Here is a 23,397-nt window from a genome sequence, read left to right on the forward strand (position 1 = left end):
TTTAAATATTGTGTTTACTTAACTCTGCAGCTTTAATTCCTGACTGGAACTTTGAGTCAGAGGCAGGCTTTGACTCTTGCTTCACTTTTGAATAGGGTAATTGGCCCTACTTAGTCTAGTAAATCCTCTGGGTTCTTTTGTTAATTTTCATCTCCCTTTGTTTATTCCCCCTCTCCTTTGATCTTTGTTATTTTCAGCGTTGTCATATCCCCTCTCTTACATCTCAGGACAGGATATTAGAGTAACAGAATTCCTGAGTCTGAGTACTGGTTTGCACTGTACAGGTCCACTGTTACCCAAGGCTTCCAAGATTCCCACATTAAGACTTTCTAACCACACTAGGTTTGTTTTTTTTTTTTGTTTGTTTGTTTGTTTTTTTTAATTATAGCTTTTTATTTACAAGTTATATACATGGGTAATTTTACAGCATTGTCAGTTGTCAAACCTTTTGTTCCAATTTTTCTCCTCCTTCTCCCATCCCCTCCTTCAGATGGCAGGTTGACCAATACATGTTAAATATGTTAAAGTATAAATTAAATATAAGTATACACGTCCAAACAGTTATTTTGCTGTACAAAAAGAATTGTACTTTGAAATAGTGTACTATTAGCCTGTGAAGGAAATCAAAAATGCAGGTGGACAAAAATATAGGGATTGGGAATTCTATGTAATGGTTCATAGTCATCTCCCAGAGTTCTTTTGCTAGGTATAGCTGGTTCAATTCATTACTGCTCTATTGGAACTGATTTGCTCATCTCATTGCTGAAGATGGCCACGTCCATCAGAATTGATCATCATATAGTATTGTTGTTGAAGTATATAATGATCTCCTGGTCCTGCTCATTTCACTCAGCATCAGTTCATATAAGTCTCTCCAGGCCTTTCTGAAATCATCCTGCTGGTCATTTCTTACAGAACAATAATATTCCATAATATTCATATACCACAATTTACCCAACCATTCTCCAATTGATGGGCATCCATTCATTTTCCAGCTTCTAGCCACTACAAACAGGGCTGCCACAAACATTTTGGCACATACAGGTCCCTTTCCCTTCTTTAGTATCTCTTTGGGGTATAAGCCCAGTAGTAGCACTGCTGGATCAAAGGGTATGCACAGTTTGATAACTTTTTGAGCGTAGTTCCAAATTGCTCTCCAGAAAGGCTGGATGTGTTCACAATTCCACCAACAATGTATCAGTGTCCTTGTTTTCCCACATCCCCTCCAACATATCGCATTATCTTTCCCTGTCATTCTAGCCAATCTGACAGGTGTGTAGTGGTATCTCAGAGTTGTCTTAATTTGCATTGCTCTGATTAATAATGCCTTGGAGCACTTTTCATATAGCTAGAAATAGTTTCAATTCTTTATCTGAAAATTGTCTGTTCAGATCCATTGACCATTTATGAATTGGAGAATGGCTTGATTTTTTATAAATTAGAGTCAATTCTCTATATATTTTGGAAATGAGGCCTTTATCAGAATCTTTGACTGTAAAAATGTTTTCCCAGTTTATTGCTTCCCTTCTAATATTGTCTGCATTAGTTTTGTTTGTACAAAAACTTTTCAATTTGATATAATCAAAATTTTCTATTTTGTAATCAATAGTGATCTCTAATTCTTCTTTGGTCATAAATTCCTCCCTCTTCCACAGGTCTGAGAGGTAAACTATCCTATGCTCTTCCAATTTATTTATAATCTCATTCTTTATGCCTAGGTCATGAACCCATTTTGATCTTATCTTGGTATATACAGTGTTAAGTGTGGGTCAATGCCTAGTTTCTGCCATACTAATTTCCAATTTTCCCAGCAATTTTTGTCAGATAGTGAGTTCTTTTCCCAAAAACTGGGGTCTTTGGGTTTGTCAAATACTAGATTATTAAAGTTATTGGCTGTTTTGTCCTTTGAACCTAACCTATTCCACTGATCAACTAGTCTATTTCTTAGCCAATACCAAATGGTTTTGGTAACTGCTGCTTTATAATATAATTTCAGATCTGGTACAGCTAGGCCACCTTCATTTGGGTTTTTTTTTTTTTTTCATGAATTCACTTGAAATTCTTTACCTTTTTTTTCCATATGAACTTTGTTGTTATTTTTTTCTAGGTCATTAAAATAGTTTTTTGGGAGTCTGATTGGTATAGTGCTAAATAAATATAATAGTTTAGATAGTATTGTCATCTTTATTATATTTGCTCGCCTTATGGAAGAGCATTTAATATTTTTCCAGTTAGTTAGATCAGACTTAATTTGTGTGGAAAGTGTTTTGTAGTTTTGCTCATGAAGTTTCTGATTTTCCTTTGGCAGATAGATAGATTCCTAAATATTTTATACTATCAATAGTTATTTTAAATGGAATTTCTCTTTGTAACTCTAACTGTTGGGTTTTGTTAGTGATATATAAGAATATTGATGACTTATGTGGGTTTACTTTGTATCCTGCAACTTTGCTAAAGGTGTGGATTATTTCTAATAACTTTTTAGTAGAATCCCTGGGGTTCGCTAAGTATACCATCATATCATCTGCAAAGAGTGATAATTTGGTTTCCTCATTGCCTACTCTAATTCCTTTAATCTCTTTCTCAACTCTTATTGCCAAAGCTAGCATTTCTAATACAATATTGAATAGTAGTGGTGATAGTGGGCAACCTTGTTTCACTCATGATCTTATTGGGAATGGTTGCAGTTTGTCCCCATTACATATGATACATACTGATGGTTTTAAATAGATGCTACTGATTATTTTAAGGAAAAGTCCATTTATTCCTATACTCTCAAGTGTTTTTAATAAGAATGGATGTTGGAGTTTATTAAATGCTTTTTCTGCATCTACTCTCTAACTCTTCCTATCTCTGTATCCAGTTCTCCAATCTACATGTGTCCCATCTCTGATCATGCTGGCGCTTGTTTTGCTTGAAGAAATTCGATTTTCTATTTTCCCTGAGTTTTTGGCTGACTTTTTGTATACTTGTAGACTAGAAGTTACCACTGTAGTTTCTCCTTGGGTTATCTGATTTGGCATGAATTTAAAAGTTTTGGCTGAAATATAAATTTGGGTCTGAATAGCCTATCTTTTGTTCAGGCAGTCAACTTATCCTAAGGGTTACTTTTTTTAAAAACTGGCATCCAGAATTGAATAAATACTTCATATATGATCTAAGCAGGGCAGAGTTCAACTGCAGTTGAACTATTACTTCCCTCTTTCATGGCACTTTAATGCCATGAGTTTGGATCAGTTTTTTTTTTTTGTTTTTTTTTTTGGTTGTGGTATCACTATGTTGACTTATATTGAGCATTCAGTTTACTGAAACACCCCAAACTTTTGGGAGATGTTGGAATCCTTACAAACTGCTAACTAATTAGAGTTGATCTAATCTTACAAGAAGATGTTTTGGGCAGAACCTGAAACAAGGTACTAAGTAGGACTAATTAATACAAGGCTTGTGTTTACCTCTTTACTCATTGGAGTTCACAAGTATACCAGCTTCACAAAGTAAACTTTGTACCTTTATGAGTTCACACCTCCCTTGAAGCTCTTTGGGCCAGAGAGCACTATGGGAGAAAACCCATAATACCCCTCTCTCGGGCGAACCCATTCCAGGGCGGCCCTGCCCTTCACAAAGAAAAGAGAACTCTCCCCAGGGCTCCCACCGGCTTCTCCAGGATCGGTCACGTTACCGCATGTTGGAGTTCTTGTTCTTCTCAAAACACAGCCGGTTTAGAGCCCTCCGGATGTCTCCAAATCCAAAGGTTCTGTCCTTCAGCCTCTGCCTCTGCTTTCTTCAGCCTCCAACCAACACAGAGATGGAATGAATCTCTTGCCTCCTTCACTTGGGGCTCGGCTAGCTTTCTGGTGAGTCTTTCAGACCAGCTTGGTCTCAGTGGGGGGCATGCAAGAGCCCAGCCACCAACTCCTCTCCAATGCAGCTGAACTCTCCTCTGCCACCAGCCAACCAAGTGGAAAATATATTCTCTCTTGCCTTGCCTCGGAGAGAGGGCTTCTGGCGTAACTCCGCTGAAATCTGACCGAGAGCCTCTGTCTGTTTCTTTTATCCAAGAGGGAGGAATTGTGGGATACGAGTGAGAGGGATTATGGGTTTTCTCCCATAGTGCTCTCTGGCCCAAAGAGCTTCAAGGGAGGTGTGAATTCACAAAGGTACAAAGTTTACTTTGTGAAGCTAGCATACTTGTGAACTCCAATGAGTAAAGGGGTAAACACAAGCCTTGTATTAATTAGTCCTACTTAGTACCTTGTTTCAGGTTCTGCCCAAAACATCTTCTTGTAAGATTAGATCAACTCTAATTAGTTAGCAGTTTGTAAGGATTCCAACAGGGAGGTACTCCATTCTATTCCATTCTGTACATCCTTTCCCATTTTGCAGCTGTGAAGTTTAACACAGTGTTCTAACTTGTTAATATCTTCTTGAATTCTGGCTTTTTCATCTAATAAGGTACCGACTCTTCCTGTTATATATGAATCTGATGTGTAATATCTATGTTTTGACCCAAGTCTTTAAGAGTTAAATAATAAAGAGCTAAGGACAAACCACTGGGCCACTGTAAAGTTCCTCCTTCGTGAATGTTGAACCATTAACTAGTATTCTCTAAATATTCAATCATTCCTGAATCCACTTAACTACATTACACTTTAGTCTCTTTCTCTTTATTTTTGTCCACAAAAAATAGTTTAAGATATGTTGTTAAATTATTGCCTAAAGGGCAGACAAATTATCTGTAGCATTTGGCTACCAGCTAGAAATCATGTCAAAAAAAAAGGGGGGAGATGAAATTAGTCTGGCATGATCTTATATTAATGAAACTCTGCTGATTTGTATGTGTGCACACTAGATGCTAGATCTTCACAAGCCATCTTCTTAGTAATATGCTCTATAATTTTACCAGAAATTGCAGTTTATAAAGTTCATGCTTTCCTCCTTTTTAAAATTGGGAAAATTATCACTTTTCTCCAGTGCTGTGCCCCATCTTCCATACTCTACAATCCTGCAGTGATCATCGACTTTATCTAAATAACCACACCTACCAGTTATTTCAATTCTCTGAATAAAATTCTTCTGTATTACACTGAACTAGGGAACCTAATTGTTCCCTATCTCTTTACTATTATGAACATTAACATGTGCTACTACTTATTTTAGATAAAATAAATAAGAATCAGAGTGTGATACCCTAAAGTACAAAGATGCACTTTCTAAAATAGAAATATTACTAACCCTATCTGCCTCATAGGACTACTACTGTCAGAATCAAATAAGTCATTGAAGTACTATGTGCCAGATATTTTTATTACTGTTCTTATCATAACTAACATATCTATAGATCTTCAAAATATGTAAAGCAGTTCACATATTCTCTCATTTTTAAAATATTGTTTCTGATAAATGAAAGGGATTGTTCTTGTTCCATAATAGATTAGATGAAAGTAGAATTTGGCATCCCTATTTAATGATTCACAGTTACTCTCTATTCTGTATGATTTTACCATTTCCCTTTTTAAAATTAATTATACATTTTCCTTTTTATGGGATCTGTTTCTTTAAAGTCAGACATTTATGTGTAAGACTTCCTAATTCCACAGTTTCCTAATATCCCTCCCCTTCTCTTAAATTACCTTGTATTTATTTTATAGCTATTTTTATTATACTTATATTAATACATATTTCCTTCTATAGAATGTTAAGCTCTTGGGAGAAGGGACTATTTTGTTTATGATTTTGTGATCTCAGCATCGTATTTGCCACATTTTGTTGTTCAATCATGTCCAACTCTTCATGACCCAGTTCAGGTTTTTCTTGACAAAGAAATAGGAATAATTTGTCATTTTCTTCTCTAGCTTACTTTGCAGATGAAGGCAAATAGAGTTAACTGATTTGTCCAGGGTAACACAATTAGTAAGTATCTGAAGCTGGATTTGAACTCTCAAAAATGAGTGTTTCTAATTCTAACCTTGGTACTTTACCTACTGCATCACTTAGCTGCCTGTTTTATTACATAGTTGTCAACTAATAGATGCTTGTTGATTAAGGGTTTTTTATGGTGGTTGTTTTGTTTTGTTTTGTTTTTGTTAAAGAATATAAATGAGTACTTTTTAGATTTCTGTCATTTGGAAATTAATTGATATAGCAGGCTAATTGTCTAAGCAAGTTAGAGTAATGCCAATAAAAAGAAATTAGAAAAAAGTAGCAAAAATGTTAAATCTGCCTGTCATCTAGGGGAGGGGATGAAGGGAAGGAGGGGAAAAGTTGGAACGGAAGCTTTTGCAAGGGTCAATGTTGAAAAATTGCCAATGCATATGTTTTGTAAATAAAAAGCTATAATAATAATAACAATAAAAAGATTTCTAGGCTAGAAACTGGTTTAAACTGGCAAGGTTTAAGGACCAGGAAAAGACTTTTCTTTATTGTACTTGTTTAAAAAGCTTCATGCACATAAGCTGAAACTCCCCACATAGAATTAGAACCTCATTAGCAGAACATGTGATGTATGACGAGCGAGAGGAACATGTTTAGAAGTAGCATGTAAGAAATGATGTAACTCTAAGGGGAACTGATTAATCCTGTCTTTGGGGAAGGAAACTGCAACAAACTAATAGCATTAAGCTTGTCTGCTTCTTTACCTAGTATTCCCCTTCCTGTCAGAGAAATAGAGCCTGCTTCTGGCCAGATCAGACAAAGTTTAAGCTAAAATAGATTTAATAAAAAAAAAAGAAAAAAAAAAAAAAGGGAAACTACACCATGTGTCAGCCATATTAATCAATATTGTTTTCAATGATTTAAAACAACTAGACAGTACAAGGTTGGTATATTGCTATGATGTAGAGAATGATTAATTGGTAGGTCTAGAAAAATATGGAAAGACTTGGACTTATAAAGGATATTATCCATCTTCAGAGAAACAGGACAAACAAGCATAGTATGATCTCACATAGATGTATGTGTATATATGTATATGTATATGATTATAGATATCTATGTATGTATGTGTGTGTGTGTGTGTGCCTGTATACTTTATTTATTTTTTTATTTTTTTTTAAATAACTTTTTATTGACAGAACCCATGCTAGGGTAATTTTTTTACAACATTATCCCTTGCACTCACTTCTGTTCCAATTTTTCCCCTCCCTCCCTCCACCCCTTCCTCTAGATGGCAAGCAGTCCTATATATGTTAAATATGTTGTAGTATATCCTAGATATAATATATGTGTGCAGAACCAAACAGTTCTCTTGTTACACAGGGAGAATTGGATTCAGAAGGTAAAAATAACCCAGGAAGAAAAACAGAAATGCAAACAATTTGCATTCATTTCCCAGTGTTCTTTCTTTGGGTGTAGCTGCTTCTGTCCATCAATGATCAATTGAAACTGAGTTAGGTCTCTTTGTCAAAGAAATCCACTTCCATCAGAATACATCCTCATACAGTATCGTTGTTGAGGTATATAATGATCTCCTGGTTCTACTAATTTCACTTAGCATCAGTTCATGTAAGTCTCTCCAAGACTCTCTGTATTCATCCTGCTGGTCTGGTCATTCCTTACAGAACAATAATATTCCATAACATTCATATACCACAATTTACCCAGCCATTCTCCAATTGATGGGCATCCATTCATTTTCCAGTTTCTAGCCACTACAAACAGGGCTGCCACAAACATTTTGGCACATACAGGTCCCTTTCCCTTCTTTAGTATCTCTTTGGAGTATAAGCCCAGTAGTAGCACTGCTGGATCAAAGGGTATGCACAGTTTGATAACTTTTTGGGCATAATTCCAGATTGCTCTCCAGAATGGTTACCAAATGGTTTTGATGACCACTGCTTTATATTGTTTTAGATCAGGTACAGCTAGGCTGCCTTCATTTGATTTTTTTTTCCATTAGCTCCCTTGAAAGTCTTGACCATTTGTTCTTCCATATGAATTTTATTTTTTCTAGGTCATTAAAATAGTTTCTTGGGAGTTTTATTAGTGTAGCACTAAATAAATAGATTAGTGAGTATTGTCATCTTTATTATACTCGCTCAACCCATCCAAGAGCCCTTGATATTTTCCAGTTGCTTAGATCTGACTTTATTTTGTGGAAAGTATTTTGTAATTTTACTCATGTAGTTCCTGACTTTCTGTTGGCAGATATATTCCCAAATATTTTATACCATTGGCAGTTATTTTAAATGTATTTCTCTTTGTATCTCTTGCTATTGGATTTTATTAGTAATGTATAAAAATGCTTATGATTTATGTGGATTTATTTTGTATCCTGCAACTTTACTAAAGTTTTGGATTATTTCTAATAGTTTTTTAGGTGATTCTCTGGGATCTTTAAAAAAAGTTTGAAACCAAGTGAATCTCTTCTCCTGAAAGTTCATTGGTCAAAGATAATTATCTTACATTACTTTAAGGTTTACAACTAAAAAACTTAGTTTTTTAGTATTTCTGAATTTTTTTCAATTTTGAGGAATTGAATTTTAACTGTTCTGTGGAAACTTAACCCTAGCTTGTCTCTCACATCAACTAAAATGACTCTGGATCTCTTTGATTGGCTAACAATAGACCAACCCGCAGTTGAATGTAAATAATAATAGAGTACTTGAGAGTCTCCCCCTCCCAGGTCTACCTATTATCCACTTATCTATCTATCTATCTATCTATCTATCTATCTATCTATTCTATCTATTTTTTGACTAGTAAAAGAAGTCATTTTCTGCTTCATTTCTTACCTAACCTTAATCATTGATTGGATATTGCTTCAGTCAAACTGAGACTTGTTAAAGACCTTAGTTTAAAAAGACCAAGGCTTCCCCCTGCATCCAAGACCAGTCCAGTTGTCCTAATCTATGTCTTGACACTGGACCTAGATGATTCTAGAGCAGGAAGTGCAAACTGTTGACTTTGCTCACTCACTTAAATCCAATTCACTTTCATGTCATGGCATCACCTTTCTGAAGTCATGATCATCTTTGACAATGAAGGACAAACAATATAAACTCCCAGCAATATATTTCTCTACGATCTCCAGTGATCTCCTGATGGCCAATTCAATGACTTCTTCTCAGAATTCAGTTTTCCTTGGCCTTCCTATAGCATTTGGCACTCTTTTCTTCCTTTTCTTCTTGATAATTCCCTTGGCTTTTGTGAAACTACATTCTCATTATTCTCCTGCTACTTCTCTGACTTTCCCTTTCTGGTTCATTGAATCTTACAATTTTTCTTTAATAACTTAAAATTTATACATTTATATATTAATCTGTTATTTTATACTTACTATGAAATTATTAGTTTTATTACTTTAATGAATTTCATTTATTGATAGCATAAAGCTACATGAAGAAACCCCATATTTATGTTTGGAATTAAGCATTTGAATATATAAGAATTTGTGTTTTCATTGGGATAGGGAACTCTTTGATCAAGAAGATCCCTGTATCAGTGTAAGTCAGTACTTTCTCTTCGATTTCCCAGATTAATTTTCCAGAACTCTGAAAAATTAAATGACTTGCTACAGGTATAGGGCCAATGTACATGAGGCAGAATTTGATCTCTGCTCTTATTTGGTTCTGAAGCCAGTTCTCTAAACACTTGACCCTACCCCCTCTCTAAAACAGATAGAAATAATACAAAATATTATGATTGTGAAAAGAAGAAAATATCACGTTTTCTTTCTGGTTGGAGATAATCAAGGAAATTTACCTGAAGAAGATGGCATTTGAGCTTTGACTTTCCCTACCCAGTTCCCCAAGTACAGACCTCCCTCAAACTTTGTCCTTGGCTCTCTTCTATGCTGCTCCCATAGCTTTAGAGATTAACTCTCCAGGAATGCCTTACAAATAAATACTTCAAAAAAAGTCTTTCTTTTATCAGATTTGTTTTCTCATTTCATACTCTTTGTTGAATGGTCATTATTTCCTTCAGCTCTCATATCTTCCAAAAAGTTTTCCTTGTCACACCAAGTCGAAATCAATCTTTCCATATATTTCTTAGAAGGTTTCATCTGGCTCTCTTATTTATTTTTATGATATTTTGATCTTGAATTATACTTATTTGGGTAATGTAATTTCCCCTCCCATTACCCTCTCCATTACCACAGTGCCAGTAAATGTATATTGAATTTAATGGAATAGTGGTGACAACACAAGAAATAAGGAATTGGTGGGGGCAGGGGGAGTGAATAGTGACAAATGATAAATTTAATCAGTAAGTCAGACAAGCACTAGACTAAGTCCTAGGGATACTAAAAAAAGTAAAAAAATAGTTTTTGTTCCAGGGATATACTGAAATCAACTCTTTAGTGTGAGCATTTGTGTTGTGATACAGGAACCACCTGCCAGTGGCTGTTGGAGGGCTATTTTTTTTATATAACTTTTTATTGACAGAACCCATGCCAGGGTAATTTTTTACAACATTATCCCTTGCACTCACTTCTGTTCCAATTTTTCCCCTCTCTCCCTCCACCCCCTCCCCTAGATGGCAAGCAGTCCTATATATGTTAAATATGTTGCAGTATATCCTAGATACAATATATGTGTGCAGAACCGAACAGTTCTCTTGTTGCACAGGGAGAATTTGATTCAGAAGGTATAAATAACCCAGGAAGAAAAACAGAAATGCAAACAGTTTGCATTCATTTCCCAGTGTTCTTTCTTTGGGTGTAGCTGCTTCTGTCCATCAATGATCAATTGAAACTGAGTTAGGTCTCTTTGTCAAAGAAATCCACTTCCATCAGAATACATCCTCATACAGTATTGTTGTTGAGGTATATAACAATATCCTGGTTCTACTGATTTCACTTAGCATCAGTTCATGTAAGTCTCTCCAAGACTCTCTGTATTCATCCTGCTAGTCATTCCTTACAGAACAATAATATTCCATAACATTCATATACCACAATTTACCCAACCATTCTCCAATTGATGGGCAGCCATTCATTTTCCAGCTTCTAGCCACTACAAACAGGGCTGCCCCAAACATTTTGGCACATACAGGTCCCTTTCCCTTCTTTAGTATCTCTTTGGTGTATAAGTCCAGTAGAAACACTGCTGGATCAAAGGGTATGCACAGTTTGATAACTTTTTGAGCATAGTTCCAAATTGCTCTCCAAAATGGCTGGATGTGTTCACAATTCCACCAACAATGTATCAGTGTCCCTGTTTTCCCACATCCCCTCCAACATTCCGCATTATCTTTCCCTGTCATTCTAGCCAATCTGACAGGTGTGTAGTGGTATCTCAGAGTTGTCTTAATTTGCATTACTCTGATTAATAATGCCTTGGAGCACTTTTCATATGGCTAGAAATAGTTTCAATTCTTCATCTGAAAATTGTCTGTTCATATCCATTGACCATTTATCAATTGGAGAATGGCTTGATTTTTTATAAATTAGAGTCAATTCTCTATATATTTTGGAAATGAGGCCTTTATCAGAATCTTTGACTGTAAAAATGTTTTCCCAGTTTATTGCTTCCCTTCTAATCTTGTCTGCATTTGTTTTGTTTGTACAAAAATTTTTCAATTTGATATAATCAAAATTTTCTATTTTGTGGTCAATAATGATCTCTAGTTCTTCTTTGGTCATAAATTCCTCCCTCTTCCACAGGTCTGAGAGGTAAACTATCCTATGCTCTTCCAATTTGTTTATAATCTCATTCTTTATGCCTAGGTCATGAACCCATTTTGACCTTATCTTGGTATACAGTGTTAAGTGTGGGTCAGTGCCTAGTTTCTGCCATACTAATTTCCAATTTTCACAGCAATTTTTGTCAGATAGTGAGTTCTTATTCCAAAAACTGGGGTCTTTGGGTTTGTCAAATACTAAATTATTAAAGTTATTGGCTGTTTTGTCCTTTGAACCTAACCTATTCCACTGATCAACTAGTCTATTTCTTAGCCAATACCAAATGGTTTTGGTAACTGCTGCTTTATAATATAATTTTAGATCTGGTACAGCTAGGCCACCTTGGGTTTTTTTTTTTTCATTAATTCTCTTGAAATTCTTTATCTTTTTTTTTCCATATGAACTTTGTTGTTATTTTTTCTAGGTCATTAAAATAGTTTTTTGGGAGTCTGATTGGGATAGCGCTAAATAAATAGATTAGTTTAGGTAGTATTGTCATCTTTATTATATTTGCTCGCCCAATCCACGAGCATTTAATATTTTTCCAGTTGGTTAGATCAGACTTAATTTGTGTGGAAAGTGTTTTGTAGTTTTGCTCATAAATTTTCTGATTTTCCCTTGGCAGATAGATAGATTCCTAAATATTTTATACAATCAGTAGTTACCTTAAATGGAATTTCTCTTTGTAACTCTAACTGTTGGGTTTTGTTAGTGATATATAAGAATGCTGATGACTTAGGTGGGTTTATTTTGTATCCTGCAGCTTTGCTAAAGGTGTGAATTGTTTCTAATAACTTTTTAGTAGAGTCTCTGGGGTTCTCTAAGTATACCGTCATATCATCAACAAAGAGTGATATTTTGGTTTCCTCATTGCCTATTCTTATTCCTTTAATCTCTTTCTCAACTCATATTGCCAAAACTGCTGCTGGAGGTCTAACTCAGACCTATAGAATGGATCTCTATGTGAGAGGATAATGATGATACAAGGAAAATGAGAGGCAGTTGTGTTCTCTGACCTCTCCATTGAGAGGCAATTGCATTGTCTGACCTCTCTCCTCTTCCATCTTACCTCCAATTTATTTCATTCCCAATCCACAAGGAATACCTGCCTTAAAGGCTTCTTTGCAACTCCTTAAGTTTATGATTCACAGCTGTGAAGGCTCTGAGAGAATTGACCTGTCCCTTCACTTAGGAAATTAAGCTTTGATTTATTGTTTTGTTGATTATCTAGATTTAGCAAAGTGGTACTAATGCAAATTGGGGTTTCTGAGGTGTTCAAGGAGCATTAGTACTTCTGGGTTGAGAGCTTGCCAACCCTTTTCCAAGGCTGCTCATCTGTCTTTGATGATGTCTACCTTCATTCAACTCTCACCTGTGGCTTTAAGAATCTGTAGCATGTGCAGCATCCACATTTGGGTAAAACCGTCTCTGCAAATGGCCTAAACCAGGTTAAGGGTAATTGGGGGGAAAAAAAAAAAAGATTTATTCAAGGTTCCTGTAATCCTTTCAGGATAGCTTCTGGTTTTATTATTTGTCTTCTAAGAATACTAAATAGGAAGACATGATACACATGATAATCAATCTTTGGGACTGATGAAGTATTTTAAAAGATTTTAATGGTTTCTCTCCTTATAGATAAAAGTTAATGGAAATGAAAAATGAAATTAAAAATATAACATCTTTCATGTTTGTGTGTATGTGTGTGTGTGTTTTGTCTTATGATAAATTACAATAAATTATCTTTAAAAAAGGAAATCCTGGTGTGACAGATTAATGGAATTTGAACCAGCAATTATATATATTTTAAGTCTTTGTGAGTTCAAGTATTGTTTAGGGATTACTATATTCTATTATTATTGTATTTTTTATATCCCAGACACATTTATTAAATACATATTATCTTCAAGTTATTGAAAAAGGACCCTGCCCGAAACTAGGCATTGACCCACACTTAACACCGTACACCAAGATAAGGTCAAAATGGGTTCATGATCTAGGCATAAAGAATGAGATGATAAATAAATTGGAAGAGCATAGGATAGTTTACCTCTCAGACCTGTGGAAGAGGGAGGAATTTATGACCAAAGAAGAACTAGAGATCACTATTGACCACAACATAGAAAATTTTGATTATATCAAATTGAAAAGTTTTTGTATAAACAAAACAAATGCAAACAAGATTAGAAGGGAAACAATAAACTGGGAAAACATTTTTACAATCAAAGGTTCTGATAAAGTTCTCATTTCCAAAATATATAGAGAACTGATCCTAATCTATAAGAAATCAAACCATTCTCCAATTGATATATGGTCAAAGGATATGAACAGACAATTCTCAGACGAAGAAATTGAAACTTTATAGACATATGAAAATATGCTCCAAATCATTATTAATCAGAGAAATGCAAATTAAGACAACTCTGAGATACCACTACATACCTGTCAGATTGGCTAGAATGACAGGGAAAGATAATGGGGAATGTTGGAGGGGATGTGGGAAAACAGGAACACTGATACATTGTTGGTGGAATTGTGAACACATCCAGCCATTCTGGAGAGCAGTTTGGAATTATACTCAAAAAGTTATCAAGCTGTGCATACCCTTTGATCCAGCAGTGTTTCTACTGGGCTTATACCCCAAAGAGATACTAAAGAAAGGAAAGGGACCTGTATGTGCCAAAATGTTTGTGGCAGCCCTGTTTGTAGTGGCTAGAAGCTGGAAAATGAAAGGATGTCCATCAATTGGAGAATGGTTGAGTAAATTGTGGTATATGAACGTTATGGAATATTATTGTTCTGTAAGGAATGAGCAGCAGGATGAATACAGAGAGGACTGGCGAGACTTACATGAACTAATGCTGAGTGAAATGAGCAGAACCAGGAGATCATTATATACCTCAACAATGATACTGTTTGAGGATGTATTCTGATGGAAGTGGACCTCTTTGATAAAGAGAGCCTTAATTGATCAAAGATGGACAGAAGCAGCTACACCCAGAGAAAGAACATTGGGAAATGAATATAAACTGCTTGCATTTTTTTTTTCTTCCCGGGTTATTTATACCTTCTGAATTCAATTCTCCCTGTGCAACAAGAAAACTGTTTGGTTCTGCACACATATATTGTATCTAGGATATACTGCAACCCATTCAACATGTAAAGGACTCTTGCCATCTGGGGGAAGGGGTGGAGGGAGGGAGGGGAAAAATCGGAACAGAAGTGAATGCAAGGGATAATGCTGTAAAAAATTACCCTGGCATGCATTCTATCAATAAAAAATTATTTAAAAATTAAAAAAAAAAAGAAAAGAAAAAGGACCCTGCCCTCAAACAACTTATATTTTTCTAGGAATGCAACATACATACAAATAAGTAAATACAAGGATGTTTGAGATTCAGCACTGAAAAATGGGAGGGGGAAGAAGTGGAGAAATCAAGAAAGATCTCATGTAGGAAGTAACTGAGCTGGGACTTAAAGGAAGTGAAAGATTACAAGAGCTAGAGGTGAGGAGTTAGTGCATTCCGGATATAGGAAATGATAATTTTTATTATGTTGAATCTACTTTATTTTCACTTTTGTTATTTATTACTATTAGAACCAAAGTAAAAGGAACAAATTCTGTTTGTAGAGAATATATTTAATTTTAACTATTTGATGGACCCTTTGGCTAGACACTAATGAATGTTTGGGACCAATATAATATCTGGGGAGTTTTTAGTGGGAAATTCCTTCCCGAGACATCAAATTAAATGGAAATTTTAAAAAATCAATCCTGCGTCTTTCATGCATTTTTTCTTGTAATAAATTCTCTTTATTATAGGTCCTTATACCTTTGTTCCATGGCTTCTCAGTTTTAAAAGAGGAAAAGCCCTAGAAGAAAAAGAAAATAAAATACTTGTCAAAGAAACTGGTTATTTTTTCATCTATGGCCAGGTATTTCTGTGTATAATTTTATGTCCAATTTTGTATGTCTATGATTTTCCATCTTAATGCTTTAAAAGACTTTATTTTTTTTTTCAGGTTCTATATACAGATACCACCTTTGCTATGGGACATCTTATACAGAGAAAAAAGGTCCATGTTTTTGGGGATGAACTGAGCTTGGTGACTTTGTTCCGGTGTATCCAAAACATGCCAACTACTATTCCTAATAATTCCTGTTATACAGCTGGTAAATGTTGGCTCTCAAACCTGATTACTGGGCATTAAAACAAAGAAATTCCATCAATAGCAGCTAATGTCTAACAAGAACACTACATTGTGACGATTTGAAGGATATTTTTCCTTTTGGTAATCACATTTAACTTTAGGTATATTTATTGAGAATCATAAAATGAGAATATAAAATTTGGCTTTTCATAATGTGGCATTAAAAAATAAATTCTTTGAAATCTTTTTTTTTTACTTCATATCACATTTCCCTATCTTTCTCTTCCCAGAAAACAATAATTCATAAGAGTAAAAAAGAAAGAGAAAAGGTTTAACAAAAATTATTAGCATAACAAAAATGTCTGCCACCGTATTTGTTGGCTCAAACTCTGCTAAGAAGGAAGTATCTTTTTAGGTTTCTTCTTTGGAGCTAAGCTTGGAAACTATAATTTCATGGCACTCAGTATCACATTTTTGTTATTGTTCTTTCCAGCTACATTATTATTTTGTATCTTTTGATTTCTTGGTTCTATTTTTTCCTTTTAACATCAATTCATGTGTCTTCCTATGCTTCTCTAATTTGTTATATTAATTGCTTCTCATTTATTCCATTACATTCTTGTATTACAGATCAGTCAATGCGGACCTATTTTGTTTCTCATTCTTTGCTTTCAAAGAATAGGTGATAAAAATATTTTGGCATATATGGGATCCTATTTATCATTGTCTTCATTGAGTCATATATTGAAATCTCATAGGTAGTATAATCCCAAATTGCTTTCCAGAATGATTAGAGCAGATTATAACTTTATTAACAGTGTATTCTATGTGCTAGTCTTCAACTCTGTTTAACATTAACTATACCCATCTTTTGTTATCTTTGTCAGTTTGCTGGATATGAAGTGAAACTTAAAACATTTCTTGGAAAAAACACAGTATATTTTGTTAGCCAAATTCTTTTCGTAATTTTTGCCTTTTATAGAATCTAAGGGTTGACCTAAGAGGTCAGTTACTCTAATTCCTATCTAAACAGTAGTCTCCTTAATAGCTTTTGCAAGAAGGAGATGATTAAATATGGTTCTTAGAAAAGTCCTTATTTCATGCTCTCTGTTTTTCTTTCTTGAAAGCATTGAAAGCTATTCATAATTGTTTTAATATGGCATTAGTAATGAAAAAATAAGCATTTATTAAGTGCCTAACATCTGCCAGCACTATGCTGTTTTGCAAATGTTTTTTCATCTGATCTTCACAACAACTCTGTGAGGTAGGCACAATTATTATTTCCTTTTTATAGATGAGAAAACTGAAGCACACAAATGTAAAGTGACTTCCCCAGAGTCACATAGCTGGTAATTTGAGGCTGGATTTGAACTCAGATTTTCCTAAAAAATATTTGCTATTTCTTATTTTTAATAATAGTTGTTAGAAGATATATCACTTCCTTGCAGTACATTTTCTCTTGTTAACAAAAAACAAAAAATAGCTAAGCAAACCTTATCTGAAACATATGGTTCTCTACTGTAGCAATGAAAAGTGGGATTTTTTTTTTGCTTGTGTCTTTTCTGGGACCAAGATTGGCAATTGTAATTAATTGCATTCTGTTTGGTTTGATTATTCTTGTCATTTTGCATTTCTAAAGTCATGTGGATTTTTCACTGGTTCTGATTCTTTATTTCCTTTGCATCTATTCATACAATATTTTGTTATTTCTAGAAATTACTCATAATTGCTATTTTCTTATAATACAATGATTACATTTTATCACCACTTCTTACTAGAATTTCTTTAGCTATTCTCCAATTATTGGGTAATCTACTTTATTTCTCATTCTTTGCTTCCATAAAAATGTGAATATAAATGTGAATACTTTACCATAAATGGAAAATGTCTTTGATCTCTTTTGGCTTTATGTCTAGCAGTGGAATCTCTGAGACATTATTGTCATTTTTCACCATAATTTCAAAGTATTTTTGGATGGTTGGATCAATTTTTTTGTCATATGTTATTTGGATCAATATTTTGTAGTTTGAAATTCTTCTGATAAATATTTATTCATTTCTTTTGATTACTTATCCTTTGGGGAATAGCTCTGGTTATAGATCTGTATTAATTCCTAACATATTTTAGAGATTACAAATTTATTAGCATCATTTAATGTGAAAATTACTTATCCTAATCAGTAGTTTCCATTTTTATCTTAGCTGCATTAATTTCATTTGTTCAAGAATGTTTCAATTTCATATGACAAAATTACCTATTTTATTTTTATTATCTATTCTATTTTTTAATTTTATTAAAAATTCTCCCTATTGTCATAATTTTGAAAGTTACCTCCTTTCCTTTTCTTCCATTAAAAAATGATGTAATCTTTAACATTTAAGGTGAATATCCATTTTGAACTTAATGTGTGTTTTGTGGTATAATGTGAAAGGTATAATTCTATTTTTTTTTACTAATTCTATTTTTTATTTTATTTATTTTATCTATTATTTATTTTATTTTTACTAAATTATATTTTTTTTTTACAACTCTTGCTTTTTTTGTATTCTTATTAAACTGAGAAAGTTGTTCCTTTAAAGGAATAGGCTTCTCTATACTTGGAGTCAAGTTTCTGAATCATTCCCCTATAATATTAAACTGTTACCACTTAGTTATGTTCTTATTACGGGGATCTAAATCTCAAATAAGAGGAAATAGATAGGTGGAAGAAGGGATAGAGAAGTTAAAATTTGCAAATAGTCAATTCTTTAATACCATCTTTTCTTCCTTCCCCACTGCCATTACCTCTTTCCTAAAGACATTACCTTTTCTTTTCTAAACAAAGTTGGCATATCTGCTTATACTAATTATAGATGGAAAGAGTTATAGTACAGTCTGGAAAACTTAAGGGTTAAAGATTATTCCTTACATTGAAAATAATGTACTCATATAATTTTTATAATTATTTTTATTTATTTCTATTTGTTAAGATAATTTATAGCTAAATAGAAAAAAATTCTTTCTGGATAATTTAGTCTCAGTCCAATTGTCTTTTTAAATTATTGATGAAGTAATTTGGTAAAGACAATGAATGATGGGATTATTTATTAATTGTTGAATAGAACTTTTAAGATGTGCATTTATGGGTCTTGGTTGCTGTTCTACTTGGAAAAATGGAAAGATTATCTTTTTTAAAATTTGAAATGTATACAGTGCTTAAAAACTAGCTTATTTACTTTTGAAGTTTGTAGGTCTCTGTTAATAATTTTTCCAAACTGAATAGTACCTATTTTACTTTTAGTTTAGACTCTAACTTTAAATGTCTGAATAACAAAGTAATAACTAATAAATCCATTATTGCTTCTATTTCAAGAATTTAATTCTCCTTTTTGCACATCCCCTTAAAGTTCTTCTAAATTGTTTTCCCAGGCATTGCAAAACTAGAAGAAGGGGATGAACTTCAACTTGCAATACCTCGGGAGAATGCCAAAATATCTCAGGATGGAGATGCCACTTTTTTTGGTGCACTGAAGCTGCTGTGACATGCTCATTAACACCATGTTTGGGGTTATTTCCTTCTCTTTTCTATACCTCCTGGAAGGGATGGGGAAGGAGAACTACTAAAAAGTGGTTACATTAGTCTTTTCTATGAACCATTTGTCCTGGTTTGATGAACCCAGACCCAAACAGGAAACCCAACAGACAACCACATCCAAATTATAGTCATATGAATGATGACAATTTTAGTCCATTCTAATAGAGAGGGAATTAGAAATAATTTTTTGACTTTGCTGGTATATTTTGTCCCTTTGTCTATTTCTTCATAATCAAGGAGGTCACAATTAACTTAAAAGAGACAATGAAAATTCATTTAAATGTCACACTCCATAGTTTCATAAAAGAGAAGGTGTTTACAAAATATTGTCATTGATAAGAATAATATAGAAGTCATTTTTTATGTTTATGTCCATTTGGCCAAGTTTTTTCTATATAACATTCCATAAAATAAGACATTCTACAACAAAACTATAAATATGAAACAAAAATAAAAAGAAAATGTAAGGGATTTACAATTATAATAATATGTTATTAAATAATTTTACCCAAAATATTATCTTAGGTGTATTAGAACTTTGACTTGTATCATGTTATATTTATCTTTATATTTACTTTTCTGAATTACTTGATGACACACAAACTTCTCATAAGGAAATGAAAAAATTAAGTATGAAGATGTATTAAAATCATCAGAGAAAATGAAAAGGAATTAATTTGATATATGTTTGAATAGACTTGAGGAGATAAAGGAAGATAAAAGGGCTGGTGTGCTATGGTCATGGGAGAAGAAGAGTTGGACACAACTGAACAACTAAACAACAAGCAATTTGATGTGTTGTTTGGTTACAAATCAAATCTAAAATTTGTATACATGTGCAACGTGAACTTCACGAGTAATTACACTTCCAAAGACATAAGAAATGAGAAAACTCTATTGTTAGAAGTTGATACCCTATGACATCATTTCCTATAATTGTTTCAAATTGTTTCCATTGTAATTTATAAGTAAATAGCACTGAAAATGTTGGAATTAGCCATCATAGCATTCTGTCATGTACATGTCACAGTCTATAACTGAACTTTGTGGAAATATGGAAGCCAAAATATATCACATGTTTTCTTTCATTAAGAACCGTGTCTAATATTGCTGCAACTTATTTTCTTATTTTACAGCATTCATTGTAAAGAACTAATTGAATTTGTTAAGTCCCCAAATGGGAAGATTACAAAAATAAGAAATGTCATTTCCAACTATGCCTTATTTAAATTAATTTCTACTCCCCTTGTTTGAAGCTAAATTTTATAATTTTCATTTGAAAATCAGTGTATTTCTCCTCACAACACATGGAAACTTTGCTAAAGCATGCCTAATGTGGAGTTCTTGGTTATATTTCTTACATTGGTAATTTGAATTAACTAAATAATTTAATTTTTTATTCCTTATTTTCCTTATATGTATGACAGTCTGGCCTATAACAAATATATTTGGTTTGTTTTCATGTGTCCTCAAATTAATTTATCATCTTCACATTTATAAAAGAATTCAAAATTCACATAAGTTCATATTCTAAATGAATTATAAAATCTGGATTTTTTTTTCTATATTTGAAAATCATTGAATTTAGTATTATACTTGAGAGAGGCAACATGACATAATGGATAGGAGGATGGCCTAGTCAGGAAAAACCTGAATTCAAGTCCTTCTTCTGAAACATATTGTGTGTAAGCCTAGGGGAAAGTCACTTACCTAGCAGTTAACATAAGTATTATTATTGCTATTTTGCAGATGAAAAACTTGAGTTCAGAGCAATTGTGACTCCCCACTAATCATACAATTAATAGATTTCAGAGCCAGAACTTAGACTAATTCAAGTGCAGTACTTCTTATTTGACATCCCTCTTCACATAACTGATCATGAACAACAAAAAATATTGCAGTAAGATATAAGTAGGATAGAATAGTAGAAAATTGGTGTCTGAGTTAGATGTTATATCTGATCATTGACACATATTAGGATGTTTGATCCTGTCACAAGTCATTTAACTTTTTTTCACATTCTTAGCAACTCGAGTTTATTAAGTTGTGGAACAGTTCCATATTTTTATTGGTTGAGGAAGTTTCCTTGCTGGGGGTTCCAATTCCAATGAAATTATATATATGGACCAAAAATGAAAATTGAATTTGCTTCTAAACAAAGATCTGGCTAAAGGTCTTATTTCATACAATTCAAGAGAGCATCAGAACCTCATAGTGGTTCTAACATATAATGGTAAATATATACAGACAGATATCACACTCTAGAGTGTACATCTTTAAAAAAAAAAAAAACAATTTGAACAAAATCTGATTGTAGAGAGAACTAATGACAGCATTAAAAATTTTGTTTTGTTTTTAAATCCATTTTTCCAAGAGATTTTGAGTGTGGTTTAATTTGTTTTGGTGAATGTTGTGAAAAATAAATGGACAAATTAACCCAATTCATCAAATTCAGTTTAATGGTCATTCTTTTAAAGTGCCTGCTATGTATAATACATTGTATTAGCTGTTAGTGGGGAATAAATGCAGAAGAAAGATTGAATCTGTTAATCTTTGTTTCAGGAAGTAGATTTTGACTCAATAGAAGGCAGGGTGAGGGGAAGAACTTCCTGGAAGGTTTCATCTCTTCGTTTAGTGAATCCCTTGTCACTAGAGATTATTAAGTGAAAAGAGAATGACCATTGTTTGTTAATGGAATTCCTGGTTTGGGTTGAAGTTGGATTAAATGATGTAAAGGTCCCTTCAAATCAAGTTTCTCAAATTATTGTAATAATAACTAGCATTTATATAATGACTACTATGTTTCAAACATCATCCTAAACTCTTTAAAATATACATATTATCTCATTTGATCCTCACAACAATTCTGTAAGATACTATTTTTATCCCATTTTAAAATTGGGGAAACCATAGATTAAATGACTTGCGCATTGACTGGCCGTCTAAGGTCAGATTTGAACTCAGGTCTTCCTGACTCTAGGCCCAGTGCTCTATACCCTTTTAGTGCTTTTCTATTTTAGAGAAAATGCAAAGTTTATAATTTACTGTGGGGATATCATACACAACACACACACACACAAATGAGTAAACAAAATGATGAAAGGTCTATGGAAGCATAAAAATCATTAAGAAATGGAAGGATTTCATAGAAATCTTGTATTTGAATTGAGTTTGAAAGGACAGGTAATTTAACAGGAGTAAGGCATTCCAGACAAAGGGAATAACATAAACTAGACCTATGGGAAGTACACTGTATATTTGAGGCTTAGTAGTTCTTTTAGGTTTCCTGAAAAATGGAGTGTATGGAAAAGAGTAATATGAATTAACTCTAGAAAAAGAGAGTTGAGTTAAATTGGAGAAGGTTTTCAGTGTCAAAATCAGGAGTTTAAACTTATTTGCCAAGAACTATAATAAGCATCTATAGAATTATTTTTGAGCTGAGCACTTCCTAAATGTATCTATACAAAGGAAATGGTTTTGTTTGATATTCTATTGCACATTACATTTTCCCAAAATAGCTTATAATCCTGTCCTGACAAAATTCTGATTTATTAAGGTACTATATCTTATAGCTGCTCTGTGATAGACTAGGGAAGTTAATACAGTTTCCAGTAATACTTCATTTTATATAATGGAATAATAAATGTCCTTGGAAAATTTATTTGAGCATCTTCAGGTTCTTGGAAGTAGAGATCATCTTTTTAATATCATTTCACATGTTAATAAAAGCATTCAAAATTGTTTTCCTAATTCTAATTCTAATAAATAAAAATTTTCACTATTGACTTCATTGACTTCATTGCTCTAGTGTCTCTTTTTGCTATAATAAAAATAATCATAATATCAACTTCTATTTATGTGATATGCTTTAAGGTTTACCAAAACTTTACTCATAATATTCTTTTGAGGTAGTAAACATAAGTATTATTAATGTCATTTTGCAAATGAACAAAAAAGTTTAAAGAAGTAAATTTTTTTTTTCACCTTCACACTGTTAAGTGTTAGAATTAGGACTTTAAACCAAGTCATCTGATTCTGGATCTAGTTTTTCTAT

At 33.2% G+C, this 23,397-nt stretch overlaps 1 protein-coding gene across 1 annotated transcript in view; it reads left to right on the top strand.

Moving 5' to 3' along the window:
• Window positions 1-23,137, top strand: part of TNFSF13B (TNF superfamily member 13b) — a 58,606-nt gene extending 35,469 nt beyond the window's left edge. Inside the window, exons 4-6 of the mRNA XM_051984177.1 lie at window positions 15,441-15,553; window positions 15,641-15,791; window positions 19,178-23,137. Coding sequence (XP_051840137.1) covers window positions 15,441-15,553; window positions 15,641-15,791; window positions 19,178-19,290 — 377 coding nt within the window. The 3' untranslated portion in view covers window positions 19,291-23,137. The remainder of the gene's footprint in view (window positions 1-15,440; window positions 15,554-15,640; window positions 15,792-19,177) is intronic.
• The last annotated feature ends 260 nt before the right edge of the window (window positions 23,138-23,397 follow it).

Source organism: Antechinus flavipes, chromosome 3 (genome assembly GCF_016432865.1).
Source record: "Antechinus flavipes isolate AdamAnt ecotype Samford, QLD, Australia chromosome 3, AdamAnt_v2, whole genome shotgun sequence".
Classification (NCBI taxonomy): Eukaryota; Metazoa; Chordata; class Mammalia; order Dasyuromorphia; family Dasyuridae; genus Antechinus; species Antechinus flavipes.